General features: G+C 42.0%; 1 protein-coding gene and 1 long non-coding RNA gene across 2 annotated transcripts; both read right to left on the reverse strand.

Annotated features, from left to right (window-relative positions):
• Positions 1-1,339: 1,339 nt before the first annotated feature.
• LOC135511465 (collagen alpha-1(I) chain-like) lies at positions 1,340-13,496 on the reverse strand. Its single transcript, XM_064932965.1, has 34 exons — positions 13,378-13,496; positions 13,188-13,241; positions 13,052-13,096; positions 12,898-12,951; positions 12,770-12,814; positions 12,627-12,680; positions 12,399-12,443; positions 12,233-12,286; positions 12,070-12,114; positions 11,679-11,735; positions 11,410-11,517; positions 11,237-11,290; positions 11,088-11,141; positions 10,915-10,959; positions 10,666-10,719; positions 10,424-10,468; positions 10,225-10,278; positions 10,075-10,128; positions 8,792-8,845; positions 8,639-8,692; positions 8,458-8,511; positions 8,286-8,330; positions 8,145-8,189; positions 3,198-3,305; positions 3,034-3,087; positions 2,869-2,922; positions 2,642-2,695; positions 2,445-2,552; positions 2,277-2,330; positions 2,042-2,149; positions 1,863-1,916; positions 1,724-1,777; positions 1,504-1,557; positions 1,340-1,399 (listed from the first exon to the last, which is right to left on the reverse strand). The coding sequence occupies exons 1-34, from the start codon at positions 13,465-13,467 to the stop codon at positions 1,340-1,342; spliced, it is 2,025 nt and encodes a 674-aa protein (XP_064789037.1). The 5' UTR covers positions 13,468-13,496.
• A 171-nt stretch (positions 13,497-13,667) lies between these two features.
• On the reverse strand, positions 13,668-14,886 carry LOC135511737 (uncharacterized). The gene is made up of 4 exons (XR_010451308.1): positions 14,469-14,886; positions 14,189-14,296; positions 14,038-14,083; positions 13,668-13,700 (listed from the first exon to the last, which is right to left on the reverse strand). It is a non-coding gene; the product is annotated as an uncharacterized LOC135511737 (long non-coding RNA).
• Between the last annotated feature and the right edge of the window lie 7,921 nt (positions 14,887-22,807).

Here is a 22,807-nt window from a genome sequence, read left to right on the forward strand (position 1 = left end):
AGATAGAAAAGACAATGTAACAAACACCTCAATAGGATCAACATCATCATAACACATTATATTGTATTTTCTGTGATAGGATCATGCCCTATAGGGATACTTGCTGGCTTTCCAGATCTTCCAACTGGTCCATCCGGTCCCAATGGGCCTTCTTCTCCCTATAAGCAAGAGGAGGAAAATGTGGCACAGAAGAAAAGTTAAAATTGTACTATTGACTCTTCGCTTCAATACATTGTGGGGGAAATCCTTGTGGGCACGGTTGGGGAGTAACAGATTATATGTAATCTGATTGCAAAAAACTGTAGCTGTAATAATTTACGTTACCAGCTAAAATATTGTGTCCGGCTGGGTAGCCTAGTGGTTAGAGCGTTGGACTAGTAACCGAAAGGTTGCAAGTTCAAACCCCCGAGTTGACAAGGTACAAATCTGTCGTTCTGCCCCTGAACAGGCAGTTAACCCACTGTTCCTAGGCTGTCATTGAACATAAGAATTTGTTTTTAACTGACTTGCCTAGTAAAATAAAGGTTTTAAAAAATGTAATCAGATTAAAGATACTTTTAAAAAACTAGATAACTTCTTGGATTACATGTTAAATTCACAAAGGATGTTTGTAAAAAAAATACATTGACACCTTTTTGTTTCCTCAAGGACATTCAACTCAGTGCTGAAAAAGAGGCAAGTTTAAGTTTGTTCCACCTGAGCAAATCTGAAAATAAGTCAGAGACTGCTATGATGACACACCAAATGCGTTTGATGGATCCCTTTTGTCTTCTTCTAATTCCTTAAAGGGGAAAGTAATCCAAAAGTAACTGAAAGTAATCAGAGTGCATTACTGAGTTTGGGTCATCCAAACTCCATTACTGATTACAATTTGACAGGTAGGTAGTAAATTTAATGGATTACATTTAGAAAGTAGCCTACCCAACTCTGATTGTGGCGAGAGGGTTTGGTAGAGTGTAGAGCAAGCATTGAAAGAAAGAACTGATTAAACTCACTGGTTTGCCTCTAACTCCCCTGCCTCCCCTCTTTCCTGGGCTGCCATGCAATCCCTTCATCAAAGATAAATGAGAAAATCAGGTCAGACAAAGCCACTTCATATGAAGTGTGATATTTCAAGAGGGATTGTGTACTGCATGACACAACCTCTCACCTTTGGCCCTTCTATTCCTTTACCACCTTTCTCTCCAGGGGCCCCAGCAGGCCCAGATCTGCCTTTACCTCCTGGAGACCCGGTGAACCCCCTCTTTCCCAATGTCCCCTGTGTACAAACATCCACAAAACATATTAAAACTTTAATCAAAAACAGCTAGTAAACTCTGTATTAAATCAAAATGAAATATCACACCATTTTGCCTCCTGTTCCAGACTCTCCTTTCTTCCCCCTTGGACCTTGCAATCCCTGAGAAAAACATAAAGGAAGGAGAAGGGGAGTAGATGTGGAGGCTAAAATGATGAAAAAAAGTTGAATTGTTATTTATTTAAAAGTTGCAGTGCAAAACATACCGCGTCTCCTTTGATACCACCAGCCCCAGTCTTTCCCCTCTCCCCATAATCTCCCTGGGATCAAACACAAATTGTATTAAAATTGCATCATGGTAAATCAAATCCATATAAACTGGTTAAACTATGAATTACTCAACATCCTTAAGGTATCTGGATAAGCGCATATTCTAAATGACTAACATGGTCATGTAAATGTAACAGATTGAATGGTGCATTACACCTTAAGTCCACCAAGTCCACTTTTTCCATCGACTCCTCTTTTTCCTGGTAAACCCTGCAATGACAGGACATTAAGTGTCCTATTATGTATTCTCAGGTTAAATTAACTCTAAATAATGTGCCTTGAAATCTGTCCTTACTGTTGGTCCTTTTGGTCCAACTAAGCCTGGAGGCCCAAACCTTCCAGGAGGCCCCTATAACATCAGAGAGAACACACCAGTCAGACACTCATTCCCAACCCAGAACATCTTTCTCAGCAACATTTCAGCTTCATACTGTACTGTATATTTACAAATAGTGGTACCATAACAACACTTACTGTGGTTCCGGGGAGCCCCTTCTCTCCCTTGGCATGGCCTCTTCCGGTGTTGCCCCCTGGTCCGTAACGCCCAGCGAGACCTGTAGGGCCTCTGATGCCCGGCTGGCCCTGTCAAGACACATCCACATCATCAGGAGACACAGAAATCAGGCAGGAATCTCATCTCATTTCAATCAAATTTATGGATTTATGTGGGGTTGAAAAAAATGATCTTGTTTGATGGTTTGTGACTCACCTTAAGTCCTGAAGCTCCTTCTTTCCCTCTGTCCCCTGATGGCCCTAAGTATCCCTGTGAATCAGAGGACACCAGCATTAGCTCCTTTTTAAAGATATACTGTAAACTCACAGGAAGACTGATTCTGAGCCATCACAATCACATTTTTAGAAAAAACACAACACCTACTTCTTTCCCCAGTGGGCCCTTTGGTCCTTGTTGACCTTGGTTGCCTCTGTCTCCCTGGATCCCCTTTCCACCTCTTTCCCCCTGAGCGCCCATCTTTCCCTTTTCACCCTAAGATATTAAAATGTCATATTGATCCTTTTGTCGGTTGAATATCACAGTTATTGTCAACCATGATCAATAAATCCTGTGATACTCACCGGTAGCCCCTTCAGTCCTGGTGGACCCATTGGACCCCACAATCCAGTCGAGCCCTAAAGCACAGCAACACTTGTCCCTTCTTATGCAATCATTGTCTCTACCCATTGAGGATCAATGGATTTACATCAGACTCTTTAGTCAATCTTATGCCTGTATTTTGGATTACCAAATCTAGATTTAGAATAAATACAATGACTAAATAATCAATACAGTATAATCAATCTACCTCCTCACCATCGACACCAGCAACTCCCTTCTGTCCGATAGCTCCTCTGGACCCCTGCACAAACACAGGATATTTCAGAGGATTATAAAAAGACACTGGATACAGCTGATGCCCCAATGACATGGATAATGACAGAATATACAGTAGTATAGAGTATAGTTGTACCTTATCCCCATTGTCTGCCAATGGCCCAATACCTCCCTGCGGTCCATCTTTACCCTAGAATTTAAGGACATTCACAATGTGAAGATATCAAAATGAAAGAGAATGTCAATCGCCCCACAATCGTTGAGAATACAGCAATCAATCAAATCGTCAAGGTAACTTACTGGGTAACCTACAACTCCACGGGGCCCAACTAATCCTGGGGGCCCCTTGTCCCCTGGTGGCCCTTGGAGGCCCACCTCACCCCATGGTCCTATATTGCCTGCTATGCCCTGTATAAATAAGATCAATACACACCATTAAGAATATAAACTCTGAATTCAAGTACTTAACACGACATTCTCTAGTCTAGTGCTAAAACCAGGGTGTTTGGACAGTGTAGTAAACTACCGGTCAAAAGTTTAGAACACCTACTAATTCAAGGGTTTTTCTTAATTTTTTACTATTTTCTACATTGTAAAATAATATTGAAGACATCAAAACTATGAAATACCGCATGGAATCATGTAGTAAGCAAAAAAGGGTTAAACAAATCAAAATATATTTTATATTTGAGATTCTTCAAATAGCCACCCTTTGCCTTGATGACAGCTTTGCACACTCTTGGCATTCTCTCAACCAGCTTCACCTGGAATGCTTTTCCAACAGTCTTGAAGGAGTTCCCACATATGCCATCATAATTTGGTTGATGTTAGGTGATTGTGGAGGCCAGGTCATCTGATGCGGCACTCCATTACTCTCCTTCTAGGCAAAATAGCCTCTACACAGCCTGGAGGTGTGTTGGGTCATTATCCTGTTGAAAAACAAATGATAGTCCCACTAAGCCCAAAACAGGTGGGATGGCATATTGCTGTACAATGCTGTGGTAGCCATGCGGGTTAAGTGTGCCTTGAAATCTAAATAAATCACAGACAGTGTATTCAGCAAAGCACCCCCACACCATCACACCTCCTACTCCATGCTTTACGGTGGGAAATACACCTGCAGAGATCATCCGTTCACCCACACCGCGTCTCACAAAGACACGACGGTTGGAACCAAAAATTCCCAAATTGGACTCCAGACCAAAGGACAAATTTCCACTTGACTAATTTCGATTGCTTGTGTTTCTTGGTCCAATAAAGTATCTTCTTCTTATTGGGGTCCTTAAGTAGTGATTTCTTTGCAGCAATTCGACCATGAAGGTCTGATTCACACAGTCTCTGAATAGTTGATGTCAAGATGTGTCTGTTACTTGAACTCTGAAGCATTTATTTGGGCTACAATTTCTGAGGCCGGTAACTCTAATGAATGTATCCTCTGCAGCAGAGACAACTCTGGGTCTTCCATTCCTGTGGCGGTCCTCATGAGAGCCAGTTTCATCATAGCACTTGATGGTTTTTGCGACTGCGCAGAGAAACATTCAAAGTTCTTGAAATGCTCCGGATTGATTGACCTTCATGTCTGAAAGTAATGATGGACTGTCGTTTGTCTTTGCTTATTTGAGGTTTTCTTGCTATATATGTACTTGGTCAATTACCAAATAGGGCTATTTTCTATATACCCCCCTACCTTGTCACAACACAACTGATTGGCTCAAACGCATTAAGAAGGAAAGACATTCCACAAATAAACTTTTATGAAGGCACACTTGTTCATTGAAATGCATTCCAGTTGACTACCTTGTGAAGCTGGTTGAGAGAATGCCAAGAGTGTGCAAAGCTGTCATTAAGGTAAAGGGTGGCTACTTTGAAGAATATCAACTATATATTTTGATAAATTTAACACTATTTTGATTACTACATGATTCCATATATGTTATTTCATAGTTTTGAGGTCTTCACTATTATACAATGTTGAAAATAGTAAAAATAAAGAAAAACCCTTGAATGAGTAGGTGTTCCAAATTTTTTGACCGGAAGTGTAAATATTCAGGATTATTGGTACAGTTGAAGTCGTAAGTTTAGATATACCTTAGCCAAATACATTTAAATTCAGTTTTTCACAATTCCTGACATTCAACCCTAGTAAAAATTCCCTGTCTTAGGTCAGTTAGAATCACCACTTTTATTTTAAGAATGTGAAATGTCAGAATAATAGAAGAGAGAATTATTTCTTTCAGCTATTATTTCTTTCATCACATTCCCAGTGGGTCAGAAGTTTACATACACTCAATTAGTATTTGGTAGCATTGCCTTTAAAATGTTGAACTTGGGTTAAATGTTTCGGGTAGCCTTCCACGAGCTTCCCACCATAAGTTGGGTAAATTCTGGTCCATTCCCCCTGACAGAGCTGGTGTAACTGAGTCAGGTTGGTAAGGCCTCTTTGCTCGCACACACTTTTTCAGTTCTGCCACAAATTGTCTATGGGATTGAGGTCAGGGCTTTGTGATGGCCCCTCTAATACCTTGACCTTGTTTTACTTAAGCCATTTTGCCACAACTTTGGAAGTATTCTTGGGGTCATTGTCCATTTGGAAGACCCATTTGTGACCAAGCTTTAACTTCCTGACTGATGTCTTGAGATGTTGCTTCAACATATCCACATAATTTTCCTTCCTCATTAGCCATCTATTTTGGGAAGTGCACCAGTCCCTCCTGCAGCAAAGCACCCACACAACATGATGTTGCCACCCCCATGCTTCACGGCTGGGATGGTGTTCTTCAGCTTACAGGCCTCCCCATTATTCCTCCAAACATAACAAAGGTCATTATGGCCAAACAGTTCTATTTTTGTTTCATCAGACCAGAGGACATTAATCCAAAAATGATGATCTTTGTCCCCATGTGCAGTTGCAAACCGTAGTCTGACTTTTTTATGGCGGTTTTAGAGCAGTGGCTTCTTCCTTGCTGAGCGGCCTTTCAGGTTATGTCGATATTGGACTCATTTTACTGTGGATTTAGATACTTTTGTACCTGTTTCCTCCAGCATCTTCACAAGGTCATTTGCTGTTGTTTTGGGATTGATTTGCACTTTTTGCACCAAAGTACGTTCATCTCTAGGAGACAGAACGTGTCTCCTTCCTGAGCGGTATGACGGCTGCATGGTCCCATGTTGTTTATACTTGCGTACTACTGTTTGTACAGATAAAGTGGTACCTTCAGGTATTTCTTTTGATTTTCCCATGATATCAAGCAAAGAGGCACTGAGTTTGAAGGTAGGCCTTGAAATACATCCACAGGTACACCTCCAATTGACTCAAATGATGTCAATTAGAAGCTTCTAAAGCCATGACATAACTTACTGGAATTTTCCAAGCTGTTTAAAGGCACAGTCAACTTAGTGTATGTAAACGTCTGACCCACTGGACTTGTGATACAGTGAATTATAAGTGAAATAATCTGTCTGTAAACAATTGTTGTAAAAATTACTTGTGTCATGCACAAAGTAGATGTCCTAACCGACTTGCCAAAATTATAGTTTGTTCACAAAAAAAATGTTTTAATGACTCCAACATACAGTAAGTGTATGTAAACTTCCGACTTCAACTGTATATACACTACCCTTCAAAAGTTTGGTTTCACTTTGAAATGTCTTTGTTTTTTATAATAACATACATGAAATTGGTTGCAAAATTAATAGGAAATATATTCAAGATGTTGACATGGTTATAAATAATGATTTTTAATTGAAATAAAAATTGTTTCCTTCAAACTTAGCTTTCATCAAGGAATCCTCAATTTGCATTTGCAGCAGTTACAGCCTTGCAGACCTTTGGCATTCTAGTTGTCCATTTTTTTAGGTAATCTGAAGAGATTTCACCCCATGCTTCCTGAAGCACCTCCCACAAGTTGGATTGACGGACACGGTTTACGTACCATATGGTCAAGCTGTTCCCACAACAGCTCAATAGGGTTGAGATCAGGTGACTGTGCTGGCCACTCCATTATAGACAGAACACCAGCTGACTGCTTCTTCCCAAAATAGTTCTTGCATAGTTTGGAGCTGTGTTTTGTGTCATTGTCCTGTTGTTGGAGGAAATTAAGTGCCGTCCACAGGGTATGGCTTTGCAAAAGGGAGTGATAGCCTTCCATCTTCAAGATTCCTTTTACCCTGTACAAATCTCCCACTTTTCCACCACAAAAGCACCCCCAGACCATCACATTGCCTCCACCATGCTTGACAGATGGCGTCAAGCACTCATCCTGCATATTTTCATTTTTTTCTGTGTCTTATGAATGTTCTTCTTTGTGATCAAAGCACCTCAAAACTTAGAATCGTCTGTCCATAACACCTTTTTTTCCATCTTCCTCTGTCCAGTGTCTGTGTTATTTTGCCATCTTAATATTTTCTTTTTATTGGCCAGTTTGAGGTATGGCTTTTTCTTTGCAACTCTGCCTAGAAGGCCAGCATCCTGGAGTCGCCTCTTCACTGATGACCATTGAGACTGGTGTTTTGAGGGAATATTTAATGAAGCTGCCAGTTGAGGACTTGTGAGCCGTCTGTTTCTCAAACTAGACACTCGAATGTACTTGTCCTCTTTCTCAGTTGTGCACCGGGCCTCCCACTCCTCTTTCTATTCTGGTTAGGGCCAGTTTGCTCTGTTCTGTGAAGGGAGTAGTACACAGCGTTGAACAAGATCTTCAGTTTCTTGGCAATTTCTCGAATGGAATAGCCTTAATTTCTCAGAAAAATAATAGACTGACGAGTTTCAGAAGAAAGTTATTTGTTTCTGGCCATTTTGAGCCTGTAATTGAACCCACAAATGCTGATGTGCCAGATACTCAACTAGTCTAAAGAAGGCCAGTTTTATTTCTTCTTTAATCCGAACAACAGCTTTCAGCTGTGCTAACATAATTGCAAAACGGTTTTCTAATGATCAATTAGCCTTTTAAAATGATAAACTTGGATTAGCTAACACAATGTGCCATTGGAACACAGGAGTGATGGTTTCTGATAAGGGGCCTCTGTACGCCTATGTAGATATTCCATAATGAAATGTGTCGTTTCCAGCTACAACATTAACAATGTCGACGCTGTATTTCTGATCAATTTGATGTAATTTTAATTGACAAAAAATGTGCTTTTCTTTCAAAAACAGGGACATTTCTAAGTGACCAAAACTTTTGAATTGCTGTGTATATTAAAAAAAATGGCCCCTGTTACAATGACTAAAATGTGGCTTAGTCTTACAGGAGCTCCTCTGTATCCCTGTATCCCTGTCAATCCCTGCACGCCCTGAAACACAATGTGAGAAGATGTCATGAGTCTCCATGTAGATTCAGTCAGACACACTTTATAAAGCTCTGAGAATAGAACTAATTTGACACTTACTGGACTTCCGCGTTTCCCCTTCGAACCTTCTTGACCTCTGTTTCCCTTCCGAAATCAACATATCAGTAAGCTATGTCCACACTATAGTATTACTAAACAGTTTATAACACCTTTATTGCTTTATGGGAAACCATTTTCAATGTTTTGTATTTTAGGAGGTCCATTTCAGTACCTTCAGGCCAGGATTTCCCAGAAGGCCGTTCGGACCCTCTTTACCTTTTGCACCCTATGTAAAGGATGGTAAAACAAACTGACAAAAAAGATTGTGCTGATACACTGACAAACACAACTGCTTTGTCAGACATAGCTAAGTAAAAGAGTTAGAGAATGTTTATGGGGTAACGTGGACTTACCCTGACTCCTGGCTTTCCTGGCTTACCAGTGATCCCTCTACCACCAGAATCCCCCTGTTGACAAATAATATCCCCATGCTTGGTCAGTATGATCATTTTTATCATCGCCTGTTGTAAATTAGCGTGTATAGCCAAGAACAGTACAATACTCACACTCTTCCCAACTGGACCTTGAATCCCTGGTGCCCCAGTCTTCCCCACCATTCCCTATGAAATCATATATAAATATACACTACATGACCAAAAGTATGTGGCCCCTGCTCGTCAAATATCGCATTCCAAAATCATGGTCATTATTATGGAGTTGGTCCCCCCTTTGCTGCTATATCAGCCTCCACTTTTCTGTGAAGGCTTTCCACTAGATGTTGGAACATTGCTGCAGGGACTTGCTTCCATTCAGCCACAAGCGCATTGGTGAGGTTGGACACTGATTATGGGCGATGAGGCCTGGCTCGCAGTTGGCGTGCCAATTCATCCCAAAGGTGTTCGATGGAGTTGAGGTCAGGGCTCTGTACAGGCCAGTCAAGTTCTTCCTCACCAATCTCAACAGAACATTTCTGTATGGACCTCGCTTTGTGCACGGGGGCATTGTCATGCTTTAACAGGAAAGGTGCCTTCCCAAAAAAGTTGAAAGCACAGCATCGTCTAGAATATCATTGTATGCTGTAGCATTAAGATTTCCCTTCACTGGAACTAAGGGGCCTAGCCTGAACCATGAAAAACAGCCCCAGACCATTATTCCTCCTCCACCAGCTTTTATAGTTGGTACTATGGATTTGGGCAGGTGGAGTCACTACAGAGAATGCGTTTCTACTGCTCCAGACTTCAATGGCGGCGAGCTTTACACCAATCCAGCCGATGCTTGGCATTGCGCATGGTGAGCTTAGGCTTGTGTGCGGCTACTCGGCCATGGAAACCCATTTTATGAAGCTCCAGCGAACAGTTATTGTTCTGACATTCCTTTCAGAGGCAGTTTGGAACTCGGTAGTGAGTGTTGCAACCGAGGACAGACAATTTTTACACGCTACAAACTTCAGCACTCAGTGATCCCGTTCTGTGAACTTGTGTGGCTTACCATTTCGCGGCTGAGCTGTTGTTGCTCTTAGATGTTTCCACTTCATAATAACAGCACTTAGATTTGACTGGGGCAGCTCTCGTAGGGCAGAAATTTGACGAACTGACTTGTTGGAACTGAACTCTTCAGTAAGGCCATTCTACTGACAATGTTTGTCTATGGAGATTGCATGGCTGTGTGTTTGATTGTATACACCTGTCAGCAACGGGTGGGGCTGAAAAAGGTTGAATCCACTAATTTGAAGGGGTGTCCTCATACTTTTGTATATATAGTGTATCACAAATGTAAGGTCTAGTAGTCCCAAAAAAATGACCAAAAAGCCAACAATAGAAAATAATAATTGAAGTTGTAGAATACCTACCCTTAGTCCAGTAGATCCAGTATCCCCGTCAGATGCAGTTCCTCCGATGGGTCCCTAGAGGACAGGGATCATGGTCAAACCACACCTGTGAGTGAATTAAAAACAGGACCATCTCTGGCACAGGACACATACAGTATGATGGGATCTTACCGGGGGTCCATGTGTTCCATCCAGTCCCCTACCTCCTAGATAGCCTTGAAGTCCCTGAGTGGAGAGAGACAATTGTTCTGTTTTCATGTTCTCTTCCATTGCACTTTTCTGAACTCTGGCCCTCCTTAGTAATATGTGCATGTGCAGGTGTGGCAAGGAGTGAAAATAACTGCATCCATAAATAAAATATTTGTTTTACCTTCAGCCCTTTCAGTCCAGTGACTCCTGGAATTCCAGTCCTCCCCTATGTGATTCAAACCCAAGTGTTAGATGAAAACAAGACCTCAAACATACTGACCGGTCTCAATATATACCATGTTATAGCATCAGATCTGTTCTTCAATGGTCTGGTGTATAGATCTATGGTGTGAGTGCATTTTTCTCTACTGATGATGGCAGGAAACTATATAGACAGAATAAGAAGTGTAGGTACTTAGGAACCTTAATACCGGGTTCTCCTTCAGCTCCTCTGTCTCTTGACTTCCCCATCTCTCCCTGTGGACAGGACAGACATATCAAGCTATAGTAAAACTGGTAGTCACATCTAAAATCAGAAATCTGTGATAATGTTTACTTGAAACAAGGTAAAAATAGTATTTCACCACTGTACGATGGATGAAAGTCAATCATTCCTTGACCTTGATCATTCTGAATTGTCTCGTAAATGAAGACTATGCTATTCCCACTTACAAAAGGCCCTGGCAAACCGACAAATCCTACTCGACCTTCTCGCCCCTAAGAAACCAACAAACAACAGCATCAGTACATCTCCTACTGGATTGGTACGCACCACTGAGATCAAAACAATGTTACAAGATTGATAAGTGGCAGATAGCAACAGAAATTGCAAGCTCTTCTAGTACCTTATCACCTCTAGGTCCAACAACGCCTGGCCCACCGCTAGGACCTCTGCCACCCTGCAAAGACAGAAGGCCAGATTTTTAAAATACAATAGTCAATCTGGATAAGTACTGTACAAGGTATGTTAGCTCCACCTCCAGACTGCTCTTACCTTTGGCCCATCTTTTCCCTGCTTACCATTCTCCCCAATGATTCCATCATAACCCTGAAGAAACAGATAGATAAAGTACCATTACATCAGGATATGGTGATCTGAACAGGTGTAATGATATTCCATCCCATTACAGTACTGTGCAGTGATCAGATTAAAGAGGTTCTACTTACTGTGGTTCCAGGAAATCCAGGGGGCCCCACTGGTCCAACATTACCTAGCAGCCCTGAGGCTCCTCCTCTGCCTTTAAAGCCTCTTTTACCTGGAGGCCCGGGTCGACCCTGCCCATCAGGGAGGACAATTAAATGAATGCACAGTGAAGGGATGGAAGGAGGTCAATTGCTAACAGATGCATGTCTGACAGAAGAGTAGGGTCACATAAAATGAAGCAACTTCTATACTGTATGTAGTAATGTTAGCCATGTGCATAATGTCCACTCACCTGGTCCCCCTTAAATCCTGGGTCACCCTTGTCACTTCTCTTAGATGCTTTGATCCCCTACAGGAGGAAGGTGAACATGGACAGACAGACAAACAAAGACGGCTACACAGTTAGTACTAGGCGGTTGGATATGAAGGGGAATATGAATTAGTAAGAAAACCCGCACAGGACATTTTCAGAGTAAGTAAAGTTTCAGGGACAGGAAGAAACAACTACTGTATCAGGGACAGGAAGTTTCAGGGACAGGAAGAAACAACTACTGTATCATGGAATTTTTACTTTGTGGGACAAAACTACATGTCCTTATAGTCTTAACATGATTACTGTTAAATACTTAAGATTTAGATATCAACTCAACACAAAATAAAGAAATTGCTTTAAGTAATCTTACTGGGTCACCTGAGGGTCCAGTTTTTCCTGGTTTGCCATTGGCTCCCTGATAAGAAGGAAAAAACAGAGGCCAAGTTTGTGAATTACTTTTTCAGTATAATTGGTTTAATAAAATACATTGCTTTGAGTTTTCAATTCTTACGTGTACATTAATGTGTGCTTACGTGAAGCCCAGGGAGTCCGGATTCTCCTATATTTCCCTCATCACCTGCGTCACCCTGTTTAAAAACATGAAGGATTGCGTAAGATTGTAGATTACAAGTCAAATTTCTGGAAACATTCATCATAAATGCTTTAAAAATAAATGATTCAGCCTTGATTGATACTCACGGGATCCCCTTTCGGACCTGTCGGCCCATCTGCACCTGTTTTCCCCTGTGGACACATTCAAAACTTAATAAAGATAATAATAATAAGATAAATGTGAATTGATAATCTACAATTATTTTCAGATGGTCTATGATCACTGGCACAGATGTATGTATTGTGCATATTCTCTTGTGAGTAAATGTAGCATGACCAAATCAATGAGAGTGAGAAAAAAACATCTGATTCTACCTGAGGTCCACGAACGCCAGGGAATCCAACAATCCCATCAGGACCTGGCTCTCCCTGGAAAGAGAGACAATAATATGAATTGTGGACAAGTACATTTACCTGGATGTCAATTCAGCTTTCAATTCAGGAAGGTTAATTCTCACCTGAGGCCTGAGTGGTCCTCTTAGGCCTCGCTCACCTGGTTGGCCCTAATGACAGACAGCGAGATTAGACAGGGCTGTTGACACATGTGGTTCAATACCTACAATGTCATGCTCAAATGTGTCCTTACTGGTGGTCCATTGACTCCTGGTACCCCCTTTGGCCCTCTTGGCCCCATTTTGCCCTGAAAATGAGATGTATAGGTTCATATAAGCAGCTTGGGTGACTTGGTTGACATTCATTTCAGAGCATGATCCAATTGAGAGTGAAGCAGAATAACTTACAGGAGGGCCTGGGGATCCAACAAAACCAATGCCACCGATGTCTCCCTTAATAACAGAAAATACTCTCTCAAGACAGTGCAGACATTTTTCAGAAGACAGGTAAATAACTGTGTTGTAACTGTTTTAATATACTCACAGGAGGTCCAGATGTTCCCGGGTATCCCAGTTGTCCTCTGGCTCCAGGTATTCCCTACACAGCATGAAAAGAACTACTTAAACACTTAACATACTTCAACATGTTCATACTTAACATGAGGGTTCAGTATCAAACAGCTGATGTATCGTATCTGATGAAATAGCAATATTCAAAGGTAGGTATTACTCACTATGTATCCAGTGATCCCTATGAGCCCTCTGTTTCCTTTATTCCCCTGACAACAACAAAGACACAAGTTAGAATTAATGTTGAAACCCATTATGAACTTCAAATGAATCCCTCAATGTGTGATTGGGTTGCTCATTGAACTGAACCGATAGCAATCTGGGATTAGTTGGAATGAAAATTAGCGTTCACAGCAGAGCTCCGGAACCAGTGATGAAAAAGACTCAAGTGTGAGAACATTTAGTTCCATGAAAACAAGACACTCAGTCTGACCTTGTCTCCTTTCCGGCCTCTGTTTCCCTGGGGTCCTGGTTCCCCCTCATAACCCTTAACAATACACAGAATTACTGTTACAAATAATTGGTGGCAAGACATACTGGTATGAATGTCTAGCCTACAAAACATTTCTTAATTGGGCCTTGCAGGGATTTATTGCACAACCAATCGATGGAAAGCTTGACGGCATATACTGCAGCTGGCAGTGCTGAAATTTCCAGTCACAATGAAACTTTCATGGTCAGAGGACAGTAATAAGTTTGCCCTGCTTAAAACATTTACTTTGAGTGTCTGTCATCTGTCCACTGATATCTAATGTGTTTCTATTGGTCAAACTAAGATATAATCTACATAACGTTAGAAGTCCTAGCCATTCTTACCCACTCACCCAGCTCCCCTTTGCTGCCCTTCTCTCCTCTGTAACCCTGGAGACCCTGTTAGTACAAGTAGAGAGCTCTGTCAACAACACTGACACTGGAACAGTCTCTATTGATGTATAACACATGAAAACTATTCAGTCTTTGTTAAATGTGTCATACCTGTTCCCCAGGTGGTCCTGCAGAGCCATCATCAGAATTTATACCATCAATCCCATCACTCCCAGTTCTTCCTGGAGGCCCGGGCATCCCTGGTGGTCCAGGAGCACCCTTGAATACAGACACGGACAGCATAAGATGAGGAATTTAGTCTCGGACAGCATAAGATGAGGAATTCAGTCTCGGACTCAGTGTGCTCAATCCTATAGCCAATGATAATGGCAGACAACATGCAGCCCAAGGGCCATGATAAGTCCAGTTCAAGACTGAAAGCGACCCTCACAATTTTTTTATTAAATTGTATAGTAGTTTATTCCGTCAATGGCCAGTATAGATTTCAGTGGGTGGCTTCCCCTCATTGGTTAGCAGACAAGTAGCCTCGTGTGACAGGCTTCCAAGTTCTTCTAGCCAGGATGCAGACCAAATGCGAGGGTACAGCGTCTCGTCTGGCTACACAAGACTAGCAGATAATGATCAACCCCGATAGTGGTGTTGTGTACAATCAGAACAACAGCTTTCTGCACTTTCTGTGTCACAGCTGAGGTAACACTGTGGTGAAAGTGGTTCCTTCAGTGTGTCAGCTGGGTTCACTGGCAATCAGATGTGGACAGCTTGCCCAGTCTGCTGCCATTGTGTAGCGCCACTATTGACACCGTCTGTCTGGGACAGCTTTGCATTACTGGGCTTCACAGCAGTAGCAGTGTGCCAGGGCAAAAAGAGCAACACTTAGCGGTGATGCATTTCAGACGCATGATCATTGAAAAAGAGCTCAAGCACTAAGGTGCTGTTAACACTTATACTAATGACGCCCTGGGCACTCACTGGAAATGCTCATTTCCATGAAAGTGCTGCTGCTTCACAAACAGAAGTGCTGAAAGCAAAAGCAGTATGTGGTTTTTGGACTCAGATCTCCAATGAATGCTAATGAGAGCACTGCGTTGACCTGTTGCCTGAAGTGGGTGTTGCTATGATACTGTGGAGTGTGGAAGCAGTCATCTGACTCATCTAACAGCATCCTGTGATCCTATTTCAGTGTTGTTAACATTCTGTGATAGCAGAGGAGGGGGAATAGAAACAGCAGATGGGTTAGCTTCACCTCACTGCTCTGTTTTAAGATCTCAGAGTTGAAGTAATTGTAGTTAACAGCAACATTCAGCATACCGTATAGACACGCTTAACAGATACTTATCCTGTGTTCTCACGGTTGGAACTGCCAATTGGAATGAATCTGTAATTTATTTGGGTGATCACATGCATATAATTAAATTTCCACTCGTGTCCACATATCATTGACTGAGTTTCAAGTCACAGGCAAAACAAGTTATGCCTTGGTGTAGACTCTGGTCATATTCAGATAAAATGGAGATACCTACGATTTTTCCTCCATCTCCTTTTCGTCCTTGTTTTCCAGTAATTCCCGGGGGTCCCTGGAATACAAACAATCTCTGTTGTCAGTGAACAAGCATTATGAGAGTGATGTGTCAATCAGTAGAGTCTAATAATGAGCAATGTTGGGATACTGACATACAGTATACAGTTGTACATTTACTCACAGGAGGTCCAGCATCCCCAGGGGGGCCAAGCGGCCCTGGAGGACCCTTCAATCTCTGAGGATAAACAACCGTACATACAGTACATAGACTGGGTAATCATTTCAAAATACTAAATTATATTCCTTCTGATATGATGCAATAAATTACTTGATATTCTGCATTGACAATAAGCTGTGATTTAAACGCCTATGATTTGGCTACTATACTGCCACCTAAAGGGCATATTCTTCTAGTTGTTTCTGCCTAGCAACTACTGATATAGAGCTGGATCACCTACCGGCCAAGTTGCAACAAGCTTTTTGTAGAATGTCTTTTTCTGCAAGAGAACAGTACACACAACTTTCAAAGAAGTAATAAGAAATCAAAGGTCTGGGCAATGGTTCAATAATCAATGGCTTTATGCTGAAATATAATCACATTTTATAATCACTCAACCAAACAAGAATGCATTGACATAGCCTTTGTCGTGTACTATGAAACACAGTATAACAGCACCTTGAAGGTCTCCCACTCTTCCTCAGAGCTCTTGAACACTACGATGGCTGGCATCCCTGGTGGACCAATGGGGCCTCGGTAACCTGTGCGTCCAGTCCGGCCCATCCCGCCAGCGTAGCCCTGTCAGGAGACAATACACACTTAAGTGTTTTAAGAAATTCCACAATATGGAAACATCTGCATGCAGACCTGTATGTCAATAGGAATACACACAGCACACTCTAGAAATAATACTGAGCACCCAATAATAGTGGGCAACAGAATAATCATATGTGTCACTATGAGTAGTTTAGATTCAGTAGATATTGTGTGAAAAAGTTAACACATACTTTATCCCCTTTTGGTCCAGGTGGCCCTGTCAAACCAGGTGGGCCCTGAAGTCCCTGGGAAAACAGTCCATTTCCATTAGTGTCTGTTTTCATGTATGATGTATGATGTCTTGATACATGAAGTAAAACATTTGTAAATCAATTACGATGAATTATCATTTAATTCCATTACCATTTGAAGTTGTTTGCAATGACAGCATGCCCACTGCTAATGTACTGGTATTGATGAGTGCTTAAATTCTGCAATTCCAAAACCTACCACTGGAGGAGGCCATGTGTCTTGCTTACATTTTTGGGCAAAAGACTCGCACCGGCCACACTGATTGATCAACAGCATCCCCACCCTCTTTCAATATGGGTAATTTCTATATATATGCAGCATAATGGACCAAATCCCATTTGTAGGGCTTTTGCTAGTACACTTAAATGACCCCATTCCTCCACCACCCTAGGCTTAATTCAATAAGCTCAATGCAAACTCAATTTCATATGAAGGTCTTCAGACAGCTATGCAGCCTGACTACAGACCAGAGTACAGAGATGCCCCTTCATAACGCCATAGTTTCATTGCTTGAAGGACGTTCTTGAACAATATGCAAATAATGGTGTTTGTACATTCAATGATACATGTGTGCACGTTAAATGTTTCTCTGCTCATTCAAACAAAATTAGAAGAGAAATACAGGAAAATATGCTGAAACATGCTCCAAAGTAATCCTCAAATGTGTGCCGATACTCCCCAAAACATGCTATAAAAACCATCACAAATATTTTCTTTAGCCAGCTGAAGTGTTCATGCCTCTGCTTTAGTGTGATGTGCATCTCGGTGAGTATGAGTGGAACTTTTTACCTGTTGCACTCGAAGCCCCGGTCTATAGGCTGTCCCTCGCTCTTTGAGTGCGCGTCTTGGTTGGTGATTGGCTGAAACGACAGGAACGGACAGGGTGTTCATCCTGGACTCGTACAGCATCCTCTGAGCTTTCAGAGACAGACCCTGTGTCAGAGGTTGAGTCCTTGCCCCTGCTGTCATGGCGATGACCCTTTGACCTCTCTGCTCAGTGTCTCTGAGGAAACAGAAGTAAAACTCGGGCCACAGAGAGTCTGAGGGGTGCATGCTGAGAGGGTACTGTGTCAAAGGACATATGCTGTGTACTTTACCTGGCACACTGACAGGAGGCAGAGGGGTAGGCGGCAGTTCCCGCTCTAATCCTCTCGGCTCCGGGGACATGAGCTCAGTTAGAACATCAGTTTTGACAGCTCCCCCATTATTTTTAAACTGCCTTGTGTTGACTTGAGTGATGTCGTGTGCCAACTTGCTGTCGCCTACATCTGTTTCCTCTGTCTCTGATTCCTTATCATTGTCCTCATCAACTTCTTCCATTTCTGTTTCTGTGTCCATCTCTTCTGCTGACTCAAACTCTGTCTTTGTTTCTGTGTCTGTCTCTAGATCCTCTGTGGGTGGCTCCTGGGATAAAACCGTATCCCCCTTCTCCATGACTTGTCCAGAATCTGTCAAAGTCTTTGTCACAGTCTTTTGGCCCCTTTGTCTCTTTGAAGCTTTGTCACCTGTTGATGTGGAAGTGATATCAGTGGTGTTTTGATGTATTGGAGATTGTCCCAGAGGCTCCTCTGCCTCCAGTGCTGTCTTTCTCCCTGTGACAGTGCTATTATTTGGAGGTAGCACTGGAGGCAGAGGAATCACAGCCTGCCTCAGTAGCTCCTCCGCATCTATTTTCTTGAATTCCAAAAGGTTGGGTTTTATGGTGTGTTCTAAGGACCATGTTTGTCTTGTAGGCCCAAAGCCCTGTTTGGGTTCAGGTGGGATCTGTAAATCATCTAACCTCACTGATGTATTTTTCCCTGAGCCTATTGATTCTCCATCACTGTCTGACTCCTGGATCAGCAGGGCTGGTTCAGTGGGGTTTTCTGACCATGCAGTGGGACTGAGAATGGCTGTCTCCACTGTCTGAGATGGTACTACTACACCTTTCATGCCAGAGACATCTCTGGCTGTATTGGTTTGGTTTGGCTGATGAAGAGATCCAGCGGTTTGTGAATATACTGTTCTGTTTCTAGTGATCTTTGCTGCTTTATCATCCTGCAGTGTGGAGGTTTCATTCAGCCATCCTACCTTCTGAGTGAGCTTTAATTTGTCTGTTTCAGGTGTTATCCTTGTCTTTCTCTGTGTCTCTGGCACTGACTGAGCTCTTACGGATGGCAATGACTGTGCTGATAGGTTAGTGTTCTTGGCGGTGTCCTGCTCTGCAGTCTGATCTCTCAGCCTGGGTCCATGAGACTCTTCTCTGAATGTTGCCCTGGTCGCAACTCGACCAAGCACCTTCTCAGCAGCTAAAATCACTTTATCCTGGAAAATAAGTTGAAATAAAAACTAATGTAAGATGTTAATTCTCATGTCCATTTTAAAAATAAGAATCTAAGCATAATTGTTATATGCCTGTAAAGAAAAGAGTGTGCTTAAAATAAGACCACCCTCAAATCTTTCATAAACCTTGCACTCTCATGCAGACTGTTTTCATGACCCTATGGAGCCACCGACAGACACATGGAATTGTGGTGAAGTTAAAATTCCAAGCATTAGTGTCACACAAACAAAACATTATTCTTATCAGTTACATATAGCATTATTGATGGTCAGTTTAAGCCCTACACCTGTGTACCATACCTGTTTGTCTGTGTGAGGGATGCAGGTGGAGTTGTAGTCTTGACAGTGCTGTCTGGCTGCTGTAGGATCACCCATTATGAAGGTCATCTGTTGTATGGTGCCCTGGACATGGATCAACCAAACAATAAAACATGCTATCAATGCCTTTTTCAAATCATCAGCATTGGAGCAATACCTTGTATCTCAGATTTGTCTGTGTAATATTTTTTCAAATCATTTGGAAGCTGTCATTCATGTCTTTGCAAAACTGTAATTGAATGCCCATTTTTCATACGGTATGTATTCACATTGGCTATTGATCCCAGTGTAGAGATCTATTGGTTTCCCTTGTGACACAAACAATGATGCGGATGGGAAATGCTTAGCTATAAAACAAATCAGATGGAATATCATATATACAACAGACGGAGTGCATGAGAGCTTTGGGCAAAATCTATGGCCCATGAGGCAATCGCTACACAATAAAAAGTAAATTAAAAAATGTAATCTTCTCAATAGAGGAAATCAATTGGTATGAATAATATTACCTGAAATACTAAAATAACAGGCAAAAACAGCAATCCCAGCAGCTCAATTCCTGAACCAAGAAAACTTGGGAAAGATAATATTTGGCTCATTAAACATAACTAATGACAGCCTAAAACATTTGATATGATCAATAAATTAAGTTCATTAAATGATGTGTTCTTTTGGGGGGGAAATGCTGTTAACTGTCTTTTTAATCTGAGCAGATACCAGACAATCTCATCAATCACGTTGTACTCCACAATGTGGCATGTATTCAAACAAAGTTGAGTGAGAACTTTTGGGTCAATGACCTAGCCAGGGAGGACAGGACAGGTCTCAGACAGTGTTGACACTGCGGTCAGACTGGCGGCCTTTGTTTGATGATGTCATACAATGACAGTGTTATTCCATGGGTCCACTTAGGGTCAAGTAGCATTGATCCTGATTCCTGGGCCCTGTGACCCTGTGTAAGAGGCCGACTGCCATGCAGCTGGGAAGTAGAGCCTCGCCATGAATCTGTGGCAGCTTTCACTAGTCACATGTTTGTCTAGACAAGGCTCAGACCAGCTCCATCCCATCCCACACTTATTGTACTTAAAAGGGGTACAAATGCTTGTCACTGTAGAGGTACCCTGTAAAGTACGTCCATTGTACCATTTACTTATAGGTATATAGTTGTACCCTTGCAGATTGTACCTTAAATATGCCAATAGTATACCATATAGTCCACAGGTACAAAACCGTATCTTCAGAAAAGGTAAAAATGTGCCTTTTTAGGGCACCACCACAGTAACACAGCTTTTTGTTACTTTAAGTGTCAAAAATGTTCCTCTTCTCTATATCAAGTCCCTCACGAACACACACATCTCCGCCATCCCACTTCTGACACCAATGGAGCGAATTGGGGGGTAGCCCCAAACGGGACTCAAACCTGAGTCCAGCGATTTTCAACACCTTAACCATTACACAAAGAGGTCTGTACCTCAAGACAAGGCCTCTCAGTGTTGTGTTAATGTCACTACAATATGAATTACAGCCCTTTATTGTCACATGCTCTTAAGTAAGCTTTTATAAAGACTTCAGAACTGGCAGCAGACATGCTCAAACTTTAATTAACATAACCATAGACCACTTTAACTGCTACAATACGTCCATTCACGGGTGGCCAAAAATAACTACCTGAAAGTCACGCCCCCATTAACCACGCCTCCACCCTGGGAACCAGAAATCTACCTTCACTTTTTTTTAGAGTGTGTGATGGTTGTACTTTTATATTCAAAATATAGTCCAAAAATGTAACATTATACTAGACTATCTGCACACGTACCCTAAAAGGTACATAACAGTACCATGTGAGATCATATGCATATCTCTGAAGATACACATATGATCTTGTACCTCTGAAGGCACACCCATATATTGATCTTTTTGTGCCCCAGGGATCAATACTGGAGCCTAATCATACTGTTTTTTTCTGAGAGTGCAGGCCGTTCTCATATACGTCTGTCTCTGATTTAAATACAGTCAAACTAGGGGAAAACATTTTTCAAAAGGTGAGTTAACGGAATGATATCATCACCCCCAAACCATAAACGGTCTATAATTAGACCAGGGCAGTGATTTAGGTCAACTTAGTCTCCAATGGGAACGCCTGAAAACAAAACCAGTCCCATTGATGTGGAGGAGAGGCCTTGTTAGAGACACCACTATCTGAGTCTTCACATGTCAAACAGCTATAGCAGTGATTGGAACTTTAAATCATAGAGTGTATAAGTAGTGTGGAAATACATGCAAAAAACCTCCAAAACAACTGAAGTATCTACTCTCGAATGCATTATGTTGCCATTGAGATGTCACTTTTCACTGAACAAAGAACTCAATCATATTCAGGCCTCTCAGTTTATCCCTGTTTCCACTTGAATGTCAAGGCCAAAGACAGAATAAGACTGTATTACATCATAATATTACACTCATTCTGTATAATATTACTTGTTGCATAGGCAACTATTACATAAAGTACCGAGATATGACTGTGGTCTTGGGTTTGCCACTGCAAAGAGGCCAGTTTTTTACCCAACGATTTATGAGAGTTGTCTTGCAAATGTGAAAATCTTCTCTGTCCGTCATCTGCTCGCATGCACATGTAAAAAGGCCCCAGGCTTGATCCACAGATCCAGGGCATATTCCAGCCACAGGCTGTACACTGTGTATGCACCACATGACGATGCAGGGGCAAGTAGTTACTAACAGTTGCATTTACAGTAAACCAGAACAAATAACCAAGCAATGCTGTACTGGGAGAAGGCTGATAAAAAGGAAATAACTCGATCCAAAGGGTTTAGTAAGTTGCTAGTATTGGGCCTTCATCCTATATTGCATGTGACCAGGAACAATCCTCCTAACACAACAAAAGAAAGCAAAACACAACAATCTTGTCCAATCTTGCATTATATATGAAAAAAGTATTGCATTATAATTTTTACAGGACTTGTCTCTTACTTTACATGTGAGGTACTACTGTCAATGAAAAATCGAGCACAGAAGAACCAGAATACAAGCAGAATCCATAACAACTACATTTCAAATCAACAGAATCCCCTGCTCTTCCCTTACCCCAGAATGTACCCCATAGAGCTAATAGCAGAGGTGGACTTACATAGCTGAGTAGCAGCAGAATCACGGCAGGGCCCTGCATCGCTGCAGAGCTGACAGACGGTTGATCCCTCTGAATGCAGTAAGAACAGGTCTCCCCCTCTCACACACACACACACTTAACTCAGCACCCAGTGCAGTGCTAGAACAGACCCCTCCCTGGACAAGGGCCAGTTCGAGGCTGGCTCCCACAGACACAGACCATAGCAGTGACGGAATGACTAGGAAAATAGCCCTCAACCACAGCAGACAATCACCACACAACAAATTCACAAGGTGACAGGTCCACTTCCTATGTACAGTGTGTAGCTCCAGACAGTCAGGTCAGTATCCACCAGGGATCTTCTTATGCGTAAACATCAGTATATTCCACATGCATTGGTCAATTATTTTCAGACGGCAG

The sequence above is a fragment of the Oncorhynchus masou genome, chromosome 24 (genome assembly GCF_036934945.1).
Source record: "Oncorhynchus masou masou isolate Uvic2021 chromosome 24, UVic_Omas_1.1, whole genome shotgun sequence".
Classification (NCBI taxonomy): Eukaryota; Metazoa; Chordata; class Actinopteri; order Salmoniformes; family Salmonidae; genus Oncorhynchus; species Oncorhynchus masou.

Excerpts from the sequence above, each read along its gene's own strand:
- LOC135511465 (XM_064932965.1), bottom strand. The coding sequence starts at position 13,467 with ATGGGTTTCAACATTAATTCTAACTTGTGTCTTTGTTGTTGTCAGGGG. Across the intron at positions 12,115-12,232 it reads CCGGACTCCCTGGGCTTCAC|GGAGCCAATGGCAAACCAGG; the intron begins GTAAGCACACAT and ends CCTTCTTATCAG. Across the intron at positions 11,518-11,678 it reads CAGGATTTAAGGGGGACCAG|GGTCGACCCGGGCCTCCAGG; the intron begins GTGAGTGGACAT and ends CCTGATGGGCAG.